Source organism: Cebus imitator, unplaced genomic scaffold (genome assembly GCF_001604975.1).
Source record: "Cebus imitator isolate Cc_AM_T3 unplaced genomic scaffold, Cebus_imitator-1.0 Scaffold763, whole genome shotgun sequence".
Classification (NCBI taxonomy): Eukaryota; Metazoa; Chordata; class Mammalia; order Primates; family Cebidae; genus Cebus; species Cebus imitator.
This window is the reverse complement of record NW_016108078.1, coordinates 497,789-510,635: the sequence shown is the minus strand read 5'-3', so window position 1 is coordinate 510,635 and position 12,847 is coordinate 497,789. Positions and strand designations below refer to the sequence as shown.

Genomic DNA, 12,847 nt, shown 5'->3' with positions numbered 1-12,847 from the left:
AATGAAAACTGACTCATGGGTTGTTTTAGTGGGTAGGAAGAACTTTTAGATTTTCATTTAAAATGCTGGTTATCAGTTTCCTTCTTTAAAAAAAAAGTTATGGTTTTTAATTTAACCATGTTTGGGGGGATTTAATTTGAAAAAACAAAAAAGAAAGTAAAAATCATCATTAATCTCATGACTTTTTTCCTCCCCAAGACCGAGTCTTGCTCTGTCGCTCAGGCTGGAGTGCAGTGGTGCAATCTCAGCTCACTGTAACCTCCACCTCCCAGGTTCAAGCAATTCTCCTGCCTCAGCCTCCCAAGTAGCTGGGATTATCGGCATGCGCCACCATACCCAGCTAATTTTTTGTATTCTTATTATAGACGGGGTTTCACTATATCGGCCATGCTGGTCTCAAACTGTTGACCTTTTGATCCCGCCTTGGCCTACACCTCAGCCTCCCAAAGTGCTGGGATTATAGGCGTGAGCCACTGTGCCCGGCCTGACTTATTTTTTGAGTTATATAATGTAGGAACTTTAATTTTCCTTTTCTGCCCCTTTAAATCACAGAAGTAACCACTAATAATTCGGTGCTTATCCTTCTGGACTTTTCTTAAGCTTGTACAGATCTATTTACATACATATAACATTCACAAAAACACTGTGCTATATACATATTGGTCTGCAACTTAATTTTTTCACTTTACAGTATATCATGGACCTCTTTTTAAATCTTTGTCATTGTATGTTTTTGTCATTATTATATAAGTAATAATATATACTTGTACATAAAGTAAAATCCACCCCATCACCAAACGTATACACACAGCTGTTACCAACTCTTTCCAGACATGATTTTAATATATAAATATTTATAAAGACATACTTCTTATATATGATATTTTGTATCTTTATATAGATATAGATACATGTTAATATTAATTTGCATACACTTCTTTACATATATATGCTATTCTGCATTTTTTCATTTATGGACATCTGTCCATGTCAGTACACATAGTTCCATCTTACATAACTTGTTGAAACAGCTGTTTAATATTCTACTGATAGAATTTAAATATTTTTTTAAGTTTTAATTATTTTAAATAAATAAATATGATCACTTAATATGATTCAAATCTTAAGAAATGAACTATTATTTCTGTCATTTAAACTCTATTGCTCAAAGGAGACTCTCAAGTGTCAAGGTCAAATGGATTCTTATATCTGTTTCAAGTGTCTATTGCTACATCTGGATCATACTTAACTGCCACTGTTTCTGGTGTCCTGGAATTCTTCTTTTTTCCCCTAAAATACATCTATGAGTAATATTTTCAAATATGTTACATGAGTATCCTATTTGATATTCTTTTGCATGTCCAAACATGTCTTTATATTGCTTCACACTTGATTGACTGAGTACAGATGGTAGGATCAGAATTTTTTCCTCTCAATTTGGAAGACATTGTTTTATTGTCTTTTGTTAGCTTTAGGTATTGCTGATGAGAGTGATGTCAGTTGTTTATTATTCGTTCGTAGGTAACCTGTATTTACTCTAGACCACTGCAATGCTCTAGTACTGTCTACAATGTGGAAATGTTCTATATCTGCACGATCCAATATAGTAACTACTAAGCAAATATGACTACTGAGCACTTGAAATGTGGCTAGTGCGACTGAGGACCTGAATTTTTAATTTAATTTAAATTAATTTAAATTTAGACAGCCACATGTAATTAGTAGCTACTGTATTCAGTTCGCACAAGTCTAGTTGCTTTTAGGAAACTATCTTGGAGTTCTCATTATCAGACTATTTCTAGGTATATCACTTTCCCATTCATTTTGTATATCACTTTTGTGGATGCTTCGAATTTGAAGATTTGTGTCTTTTTTTCAGCTCCAGTAAACTTTATTTTTGTTTCTTTTTTTCTTCCCCTTCATTGTCTTGCTTATTTGCATTTAGAAACTGTAGGAGATACATGGCCTCTTGGATTATCCCCCATGTTTCTTAACAGCTTGCTCTCACTTTTAATTTTATTTTGTAAAACCTTATGTTCTCAGATATGTCTTCAGCTTTTTTTTCTTTTTAAATTTCAGATCATTCTCTTGGTATTCAGCTGTATCCAGTTAATTTTTCATTTGGCAGTCATGAATTTGATTTTTTAAATCTTTCTTATTCTTGGCTCCATTTTCATAGCAACCTATTTTTGCATATAGTTTTCTTCCAATCTTTTTTCTCAGAAAACTGACAAAATATTAACTCTAAAATATATAAAGAATGCTTACAAATCATTGAGAAAAGATCAGACAACTCAGTGGAAGAATAGCCAAACCATCTGAACGTGCATTTCACAAAAGTAGAAATAGAAATGCCTGCTAAACATGTGAAAAGATTTTCAACTTTCTTAGTAATGAGAAAAAGGCAAAATTTTAATGAGAAAAATGCTTTTTGCTAATCACACTAGCAAGTATTAAAGAAATTGATGGCCAGATGTGATAATTTTCATTTTGTATTGGTAAGAATAAAATCAGTGCAGCCTACTTGGAGAGCAATTTAGCACTGAAAGTTAGAAATGTATACATTCCTGTGACTGAGCTATGTCACTGTCAAATTCTACCTGAGAGAAGCATTTGCATATATGAACAAAAGAACATGTCTAAGAATGTTCAGTGTAACATTGTTTGATTATATGTAACAGGAAAGGATTCATGGCCAGGCGTGGTGGCTCACACCTGTAATCTCAACACTTTGGCAGGCTGAGGCAGGTGGATCACCTGAGGTCAGGAGTTTGAGACCAGCCTGACCAAAAAGGTGAAACCTCCGCTCTACTAAAAATACAAAAAATTAGCCAGGTGTGGTGGTGGGCACCTGTAATCTCAGCTACTCAGGAGGCTGAGGCAGGAGAATCCCTTGAACCCGGGAGGTGGACGTTGCGGTGAGCCGACTTTGGGCCATTGCACTCCAGCCTAGGCAACAAGAGCAAAACTTCATCTCAAAAAAAAAAAAAAAAAGTTAAGAAAAGATTCACAAACAAGTTTAAATATTTGTAAATAGAAATTTAGGGACATTGATACTGTGAAGCAATTTGAAAGCATGAAGTAGACCTATAAATATATGTTAGCTATTATCATCTTTATTTTAGCATGGACATATCTCCAAGAAAAATCATCGGGAAAAATATACGCAGAATAATTCAGACAGTATGATGAGGTGTGTGTGTGTTTGAGACAGGGTCTCACTCCGTTACCCAGGCTGGAGTGCAGTAGCACGGTCATGGCTCACTGTAGCCTCAACCTCCCGAGCTTAGGTAATCATCCCCTTGCCTCAGCCTCCCAAGTAGCTGAGTATGTGCTACCATGCTTGGCTTATTTTTTAATTTTTTGTAGAGACATGGTCTTGCAATGTTGCCCAGGCTGGTTTTGAACTCCTGGCTTCAAGCGATGCTCCTGCCTTGGTCTCCCAAAGCAGTGGGATTACAGACATGAGCCACCACACCTGGCCTCCTGTATTTTTGAAAAGGAACACACACACACACACACACATGCACACACACACACATATGTACAAAAAAGTTCTGAAAAGATAAACTGATATTAGCAGATACCTTCTAGGGGGACTGGGAAGGAGGATTGTTACAGAGATTTTTGTTTTATGTAATGGTTTAGATCTTTTACAGAAAACAGTTATTCATGTTATAAACCAAAAAGTATCTAAGGCAGGTCTCAATCAATTTAGAAGTTTATTTTGCCAAGGTTAGGGACATGCCTAGAAGTGAGGAAACATGTAATCACAGATACAGTCTGTGGTCTGTGCCTTTCTCCAGAGATGATTTTGAGGGCTTAAATATTTAAAGGGGAAAAGCAAGCTGGAGGGAAAAGAGGGAGTTATGGTAATCTACATGTTGCAAGAGAAAAGGAGCAGGTAGGAGAATAGTCAATTATGTGTTCATCTCACAATTTTGCTCAGTTAATCAGCACTTTACATAAGATAAGGTGAACATAGGGTAGCTATCTCTGGAGGTAGTTAACCTTTCATTTGTAGTTGTCTGCTTAGGAACAAAATGAAATGCAGTTTCTTGCATGAGAGCTTTCAGCTTAATTTTTTTTCTTTTTGGCATGATGAATTAGGGTCCTGAGGTTTTGTTTTCCTTTCACAATGTATTACTTGTAACATTTTTTTAAATGAAAAAATTCTTACTGAAACACGTTAGAAAGAAAACAGCTTTTGAACCCCACAAACCAGTTTCAAAATCTTGCTTTGCTATTTTCTGTGTAATACTAGGCAAATTATCTACACCCTTTACCCAGCCTTAGTTTCCTCCTCTGTAAAATCGAGATAATAGTACCTCCTTAAAGGGCTACATAGATGCTTTTGGTATATTTTCTTTATTGTTTATTCATCTTATTTCATATTCTTTGTGCTTTATAAATATGGAAGCTTGTCTTTTCTTGTGATTCCTTCGAATTTTAACTATTTTACAGTGTTCAATCCAGTGACATTAAATATATTCACAAGGTCGTGTATCCATCATCATTATCTGGTTCCAGAACTTTTTCATCACCCCAAAAAAAGAAACTTCATAGCCATTAAGCAGTCACTGTTCATTCTTCCTTCCCCCTTGCCCCTTGCAACCACAAATCTGCTTTCTGTCAATATAGATTTGATTATGCTAGATATTTCATATAAATGGAACCATAGAAGATATGGCCTTTGTGTCTGGTTTCTTTCACTTAGCATAATGTTTCAAGGTTCATATTCCATTTTATGGCTATACTGCATTTTGCTTATCCATTCATTGGTTGATGGACATTGGTTTCTACCTTTTGGCTGTTGTGAATAGTGCTGCTGTGGACATTCATATAAAGTATTCATATGAGTTCCTGTTTCAATTTCTCTGGGGCATATGGTAATTCTACGTCTAACTTTTTGAAGAACTGCCAAACTCTTTTCTAAAGCAGCCACACCATTTACGTTTCCACCAGCACAATGTGAGGGTTAGGATTTGTCTACATGCTTACCAACGCTTGTTTTCCAATTTTTTGATGGTAGCCATCCTGGTGAGTATAAAGTGGTATCTTATTGTGGTCTTAATTTGCATTTGCTTAATGGCTAGTGGTATTGAGAATCTTTTCGTGTGCTTGCTGGCCATCTGTATATCTTCTTTGGAGAAGTGCCTGTTCAAGTCCTTTGCCTGTTTTTTAATTGGGTTGTTTGTGTTGTTGAGTTGTAAGAATTCTTTATATGTATGGCTGGGCATGGTGGCTCAAGCCTATAATCCCATCACTTAGGGAGGCCAAGGCAGGAAGATCACTTGAGGCCAGGAATTCAAGACCAGCCTGAGCAACATAGTGAGACCCCCCACCCCGATCTCTATAAAATAAAATAAAAATTATTTATATATTCTGGATGCTATGTCTTTTTTTTTTTTCTTTTGAGACGGAGTTTTGCTCTTGTTACCCAGGCTGGAGTGCAATGGTGTGATCTCAGCTCACCGCAACCTCCGCCTCCTGGGTTCAGGCACTTCTCCTGCCTCAGCCTCCTGAGTAGCTGGGATTACAGGCACGCGCCACCATGCCCAGCTGATTTTTTGTATTTTTGGTAGAGACGGGGTTTCACCATGTTGACCAGGATGGTCTCGATCTCTTGACCTCGTGATCCACCCGCCTCGGCCTCCCAAAGTGCTGGGATTACAGGCTTGAGCCACCGCGCCCGGCCTAATGGCGCGATCTCGGCTCACCGCAACCTCCGCCTCCTGGGTTCAGGCAATTCTGCTGCCTCAGCCTCCTGAGTAGCTGGGATTACAGGCACGCACCACCATGCCCAGCTAATTTTTTGTATTTTTGGTAGAGACGGGGTTTCACCATGTTGACCAGGATGTTCTCGATCTCTTGACCTCGTGATCCACCCGCCTCGGCCTCCCAAAGTGCTGGGATGGTTATCTTTCACTCTCTTGATGGTATCCTTTAATGTACAAAAGTTTTTATTTTTGTTGAAGTCTGATTATCTACTTTTTCTTGTACTGCTTTGTTAACTCTTATATTTAGGTTTTTGATATATGTTGAGTTAATTTTTGTATATGTACGAGACAAGGGTCCAGTTTTTTTCTTTTGCGTTTAGATAGCCAGTTGTTCAGCACCTTTTGGTGAAGAAACCATTCCTTCCCCATTGAATAGTCTTGGTACTCTTGTAAAAAAAATCAATTGACTATAGATGTATGGATTTATTTCTAGACTCTTAATTCTATTCTGTTGATCCAATATCTATCCTTATGCCCATAGCAAAAGGACAGTTTTTTGATTACTGTAGTTTTGTAGTACATTTGGAAATCAGGAAATGTGAGTCCTCCAACTTTGTTCTTTTAAAATACTTTTTTGACTATTTAGCATCCCCTGTATTCTATATGAATTTTAATATCAGCTTTTCTATTCCTATAAAAAAAGGCCATTGGGATTTTGATACAGATTACATTGAATCTGTAGGTCACTTTGTAGACTGTTCACAGATTAAGTCTTCCTGTTTATTTCAGTATTCTTGAATTTCTTTCATTAATGTTTTGTAGTTTTCAGTGTATAAGACTTTCACCTCCTTGATTAAATATATTCCTAAGTATTTTCTTCTCATTGTTATTAGAACTGGAATTGTTTTCTTAATTTCCTTTTTGGATTCTTCATTGGTAATATATAAAAATACAATTGATTTTTATGTGTTGATGTATCCTCTGACTTAGTACTGAGTTTGTTTATTAGCTCTAATAACTTTTGGTGGATTGTTTTGGATTTTCTATATATAAGATCATGTCAACTATGAATAGAGATAGTTTTATTTCTTCATTTCCTATTTTTCTTAATTATAAACATTTTTTTTTAAGGTGGAGTCTCACTTTTGTCGCCCAGGCTGGAATGCAGTGGCATGATTTCAGCTCACTGCAACCTCTCTCCCAGGTTCAGGCGATTCTTCTGCCTCAACCTCCCAAGTAGCTGGGATTACAGGTGCCCACCATCATGCCCAGCTATTTTTTATATTTATAGTAGAGATGAGGTTTCACCATGTTGACCAGACTGGTCTGGAACTCCTGACCTCAGGTGATCCACCTGCCTCACCCTCCCAAAGTGCTGGGATTACAGGCATGAGCCACCGCACCTGGCTCCTATCTATAAACTTCTCATGCTTTCCATTTGTTTGTCCTTTTTCGTTTTGTTTTGGGATAAGTTCTCAATTTTTAACCTGTTGCATCTCCTATTCAGCTATTTGTCAAGTATTATATTTTAATTTCTACTAATTATAGTTCATTCCTTTTTATAGACATAGTATATTCACACATCTCTCTGAAGATATTAAAGTCTTAATCTGTGTTATTAATGGTATTTCCTTGGCTGTTCTGTTTGGTGATTTTAGTATTTTCTTATAATGTTAATTTTCCCTAGATGTTTAATGATGCTTAGTTGAGTTCTCTTCTTTTTCACTCATAAGATTCCTTGTTCATCTGTCTGTAAGGACTTTATATAATTACTGTAACCTTCCTTCAATAATTGTGGGAAAGGTATTGGACATCTTCCTGACACTGTATTTTGTAACTTTTCTCTGATACTGCCTAGAGAGTGGCCCACTAGCTAGTCCCCAAAGGTAGGAGGGCTTACCTTTCTTCCTGGGTGTTGTCTCCTCCCTACATTGTTGACCTGTCTTGGCCACAGACCTTTTCCTCTTACTACTCTTATTTGGGGGCACATGCCTCTACTGTCCTTTGCTTGGTGTGTAGGTTGGGAGGGAAGGGACAGAACTGCCTGCCTGTTCCTTCTTCGTTATCCCAACCAGTTCATTCATTCATTGAACATCTCTTTAGCAGGGAATAAGCCAAAGCCTCTGTTTTTGTGGAGCTCACATTCTAGTAGAAGAAAATGGATACTAAACCTCTATATGGTAGTCAAGGAAGGACTGGTATGTGGTGGTGATAGGCACAGGTAGAGATCTGTTCAAGGAACCAAAAGAAGGCCAGCAAACAGGAGAGTGTTAAAAGATAACATTGAAAGAGACAGAAGATAGATCCGATAGAGTTTTGTAAGCACCACTCATCTTTTTGGTTGGCCAGGGTTCTCTCCTACTGCCTGTATCAGCCACCCAAGTTTACAGCATTTTGAAACAATTCCTACATGTGTCATGGTCTGCTTTTTCCTCCTTCAGTCGTATATTCATGTGTCTACATCTATTTTCCTGTTGTGTCTGTAAATTTGGATTGATAAGGAAGGCTAGAACAAATATTTAATTTGCCATCTTGATCCAGGTCCTACATATTAAAATTCTTTTCTGTAATTTCAGTGGGACCAATGTAACATTTTCTAAATTGTAATACTTCTTTTTTTCTCCTCGTGAAACTGATTATTACTAGTTTAAAATGAGACTTCAGAAAATAAAAACTGATTGCTCACAATGTTTTTTTCTCTTTTGCATCTCTGAAAGTCTTGGTTCTTCTGGGTAATTTTATTTTTAATATGTCCTGACCTGCCTTAAGGTTTTTTTGGTTTTTTTTTTTTGAGACAGTTTCATTCTCGTCACCCAGGCTGGAGTGCAATGGTGCAATCTCAGCTCACTGCAACCTCCGCCTCCCAGGTTCTCAAGCAGTTCTTCTGCCTCAGCCTCCCAAGAAGCTGGGATGACAGGCATGTACCACCACACCAGACTAATTTTGTATTTTTAGTAGAGACAGGATTTTACCATGTTGGCCAGGCTGATCTTGAACTCCTGACCTCAGGTGATCCACCTGCCTCAACCTCCCAAAATGTGGGCATTACAGGCGTGAGCCACTGCACCTGGCCCTGCCCTAAGTATTAATAATGCTTCCCCAAGACATCATACTTACTGCCATAGAGGCTATCTTCCTTCAGGCAAATGCTAAATCCCATTCTTTGTGCTTTTATATATTTTTTTAATCTTCTAGATTAGTAGTCACCCTTCTCATGTTTCCCAAAGCATTTCTGGTTGTCTGTACTAACTTTTCATATTAGTTATTATGGGGGATTTATTTTTAAAGCACTCATTTAGATACAACAGTTAAATCAGGGGCCTTTTTGTGGGGAGTAGGACAAGAAGAGGGGAGTGATTTTATAGCCAGCATAGCCTGATGCTAACAAGAATTTATAGAGCATGATTTTGAAGTAATTTTGATGTCCTTTATATATCTTTAACAAAGTCTTTTAAATCATATGGACATATATGAAAATTTTCATGATAATAGCAAGGAGTTTTAGTAACCTTTTATTAAACTGGCACATATGAAGGAAATTTTAATTTGATTTTAAGTTTTCAAAGTTGATATAATGATGAAAAATATTTGAGTTAGAAGATTAATAATCTCTTTTATCTACTAAAGTCTAAATAATATTTTTAAAGAAAGAAAAAGGCTTAATTTTTAAAAATTGAATACTTCAGGTTCAGTCTGATATCCTACTATTAATGTAACTATATACATAATAAATATCTTATTTTGGGTTAAAGATTAGTCCATACAAGAAATTCCAATGTTATTTAAAAAAAAAAAAGCTTCACCTTACCTAAATTATTACCACTTTGGTTTTTCTTGTTTCTTGTGTTTTTTTTTTGTTTTTGTTTTTGTTTGTTTTTATTTTTTGTCTCCATTAGGAGATGTCCTCAGATGCTTCACTTCCAGGGGATCCAGAGGCCTATCCTGCTGCTGTGTCAAGCGGTGGAGCCATTCATCTGCAGACAGGAGGTGGATATTTTGGCCTAAGCTTTACTTGTCCTAGTCTCAAAAATCCTATTAGCAAGAAATCCTGGACTCGCAAATTAAAAAGCTGGGCATACAGGCTACGGCAGTCAACCAGCTTTTTCAAGAGATCAAAAGTCCGTCAAGGTAGTGTGCTTACAGTCAGGGACATAGACTAGGTAACATCACTTTTCATTTACTTATTTTTTTTTTGGTTCATACACAAATCTTGCCACTTTTTCCACATAGCCCATGTATGTGACATGTCCCATTAATGTCATTGCCATTTTATTTTTTCCTTTTGTAACTAATTTGGTTTTCCAGTTATTCATTTCATATAGATACTAAGTCTTGGGATAAATCTTGCAATGTCTGATTTAGACTTAGGGACTTATACAATGTTGCGTATTACATTAACACCTTTTAATTGTCTAGCAGGAGTTAAGCTTTTTCTACTTTTCTTCATTTTTGGTAATGTAAACAAATTTAGTCTTAACAAATAATTTTCTCTTTTCCACTTACTATTTGGCAAAACTTGCAGTGGAAACAGAAGAGATGAGATCAGCAATTGCTCCTGATCCCATTCCTCTGACACGGGAGTCCACAGATGATACTAGGGCTTTGAATAGATGTAAAGCGATGAGTGGATCATTTCAGCGGGGTCGGTTCCAGGTTTGTGTCTTTGATTGAATCCTTATCTACAAGGGCATTATAAAATGTAATAGCCACTGGAGATCTTGGTCTGTAGATGATACTTTCTTTAAATGTAGATCATTGTTATATTTAATTTGTTCACCTTGCATGCATCCCCTCACCTTTTGAAGCCATCAGTAGTAAAGATGAGTCTAAAGAAATGGAGATTTGGGCCAGGCGCGGTGGCTGACATTTATAATCCCAGCACTTTGGGAGGCCAAGGAGGGTGGATCACCTGAGGTTGGGAGTTCGAGACCATCCTGACCAACATGGAGAAACCCTATCTCTACTAAAAATAGAAAATTAACTGGGCATGGTGGGGCATGCCTGTAATTCCAGTTACTTGGGAGGCTGAGGCAGGAGAATCACGTGAACCCAGGAGGCAGAGGTTGCGATAAGCCAAGATCGCGCCATTGCACTCTAACCTGGGCAACAAGAGTGACATTCCATCTCAAAAAAGAAAAAAAAGCCGGGCGCGATGGCTCACGCCTGTAATCCCAGCACTTTGGGAGGCCGAGACGGGTGGATCACGAGGTCAAGAGATCGAGACCATCCTGGTCAACATGGTAAAACCCCGTCTCTACTAAAAATACAAAAAAAAATTAGCTGGGCATGGTGGCGCGTGCCTGTAATCCCAGCTACTCAGGAGGCTGAGGCAGGAGAATTGCCTGAACCCAGGAGGCGGAGTTGCGGTGAGCCGAGATCGCACCATTGCACTCCAGCCTGGGTAACAAGAGTGAAACTCCGTCTCAAAAAAAAAAAAAAAAAAAGGAGATTTTGGTAGCTGGAAAAGAGCACAGAAATAGGTTATCATTTTTTTGGTGGGCGGGTGGGTCCTCTTTCATAAATGTAATTTCATGTACTTTAGAATCTCAGTAGCTCTAATTGTGGAATTTTATTTGAGCAATATGACACCCACTCTCTTTACCCAAGGGGCCTGATTGAAAGACTGAATTTGGGGCTATACATAAGTTTTGCTAGTATCAATAAATAGCAGACCATCTACCTCTCTGTCCTATTCTAACTACTTTTACCTTTTTGTATCCCAGGTGATTACAGTTCCTCAGCAGCAGTCAGCAAAAGTGACATCTTTTGGAATAGAACACATATCAGTGTTCAGTGAGACGAATCATTCTAGTGAAGAAGCCTTTATTAAAACAGCAAAGTCTCAGTTGGTAGAAATAGAAACTGCCACACACAATCCAAAAACTTCATTTTCTTCTGAGAAGTTACAAGCCCTTCATGAAACCTGTAAAGAAAATAAAGGAGTTCCCAAACAAGGTGACAACTTCTTATCTTTCAGCACAGCTTGTGAGACTGATGTATCTTCAGTGACCCCAGAAAAGGAATTGGAAGAAACTCCAGCCACAGGAAGTAGCATACAGTCTGGATCTGAACCATTGCTTAAAGAGAAAGAGATGCCGACTGCTGGGAAACAGCCTAGCTCCGATAGTGAATTTTCAGCCAGTCTTGCTGGCAGTGGAAAGTCAGGAGCAAAAACTGGTCCAGAGAGTGATCAGTGCTTACCCCACCACGAAGAACAAGCTTATGCTCAAACACAGAGCTCACTCTTCTATTCACCATCTTCCCCAATGAGCAGTGATGATGAATCGGAAATAGAGGATGAGGACTTGAAGGTGGAGCTTCAAAGATTACGAGAAAAGTAAGGACTGTTTCTCTTTTGTCACAAATCTCATTGCCCTAGGTTTTATAGAACATAGTATTTGATTGGTAACTAATTTAGGATTGGTGACATTTTAATGATTGAAAACTACAAAGAATGCTAATGCTAAACATTTATGAATGATAAAAAGTCCTTATATATAAAATGTTTTCATGGTCTGAAGACTAATTACAATTGCTTATTTACCAATATGATTTAATTACTCTTTTTGCTAACCTTTACAATCCTTATTCTTCAGGACTTTGGTTTTAGATTTTACAACTATTCTTATATAATTTCACATTTGATAAGTAAACAGCTGACTTATTACAATCAGAGATAGTGGTTCATCTTCTTTAGGAATAGGTAAGATACTTTAAAGATCAACCTTATTATTTGGTGACTAAGGTAATCAACCTTCACTAGTGATATTATGATAATATATTTTCTCAGTAGAATGCTGTTTTGTATTTAGTTTTATAAAATAGGTCGTTTTAAAGAAAGAAATTCAGGCCAGATGTGGTGGCTCATGCCTGTAATCCCAGCACTTTGGGAGGCCGAGGTGGATAGATCACCTGAGGTCAGGAGTTCCACACTGGCCTGACCGACATGGGGAAACCCCGTCTCTACTAAAATAACAAAATTAGCCAGGCGTGGTGGTGGGTGCCTGTAATCCCAGCTACTTGGGAGGCTGATGCAGGAGAATTGCTTGAACCCAGGAGGTGGAGTTTGCAGTGAGCCAAGATCGCACCATTGCACTCCAGCCTGGGTGACAAGAACAAAACTTCAC

At 37.7% G+C, this 12,847-nt stretch overlaps 1 protein-coding gene across 5 annotated transcripts in view; it reads left to right on the top strand.

Annotated features, from left to right (window-relative positions):
- Positions 1 to 12,847, top strand: part of WNK3 (WNK lysine deficient protein kinase 3) — a 176,025-nt gene that overhangs the window by 119,987 nt on the left and 43,191 nt on the right. For 3 of the 5 annotated variants that reach the window (XM_037735263.1, XM_017519653.2, XM_017519652.2), the window contains exons 18-20: positions 9,617 to 9,848; positions 10,243 to 10,373; positions 11,444 to 12,057. In XM_037735263.1, the coding sequence (XP_037591191.1) occupies positions 9,617 to 9,848; positions 10,243 to 10,373; positions 11,444 to 12,057 (977 nt within the window). The remainder of the gene's footprint in view (positions 1 to 9,616; positions 9,849 to 10,242; positions 10,374 to 11,443; positions 12,058 to 12,847) is intronic. The other 2 variants (XM_017519655.2, XM_017519654.2) reach the window with 1 other exon arrangement.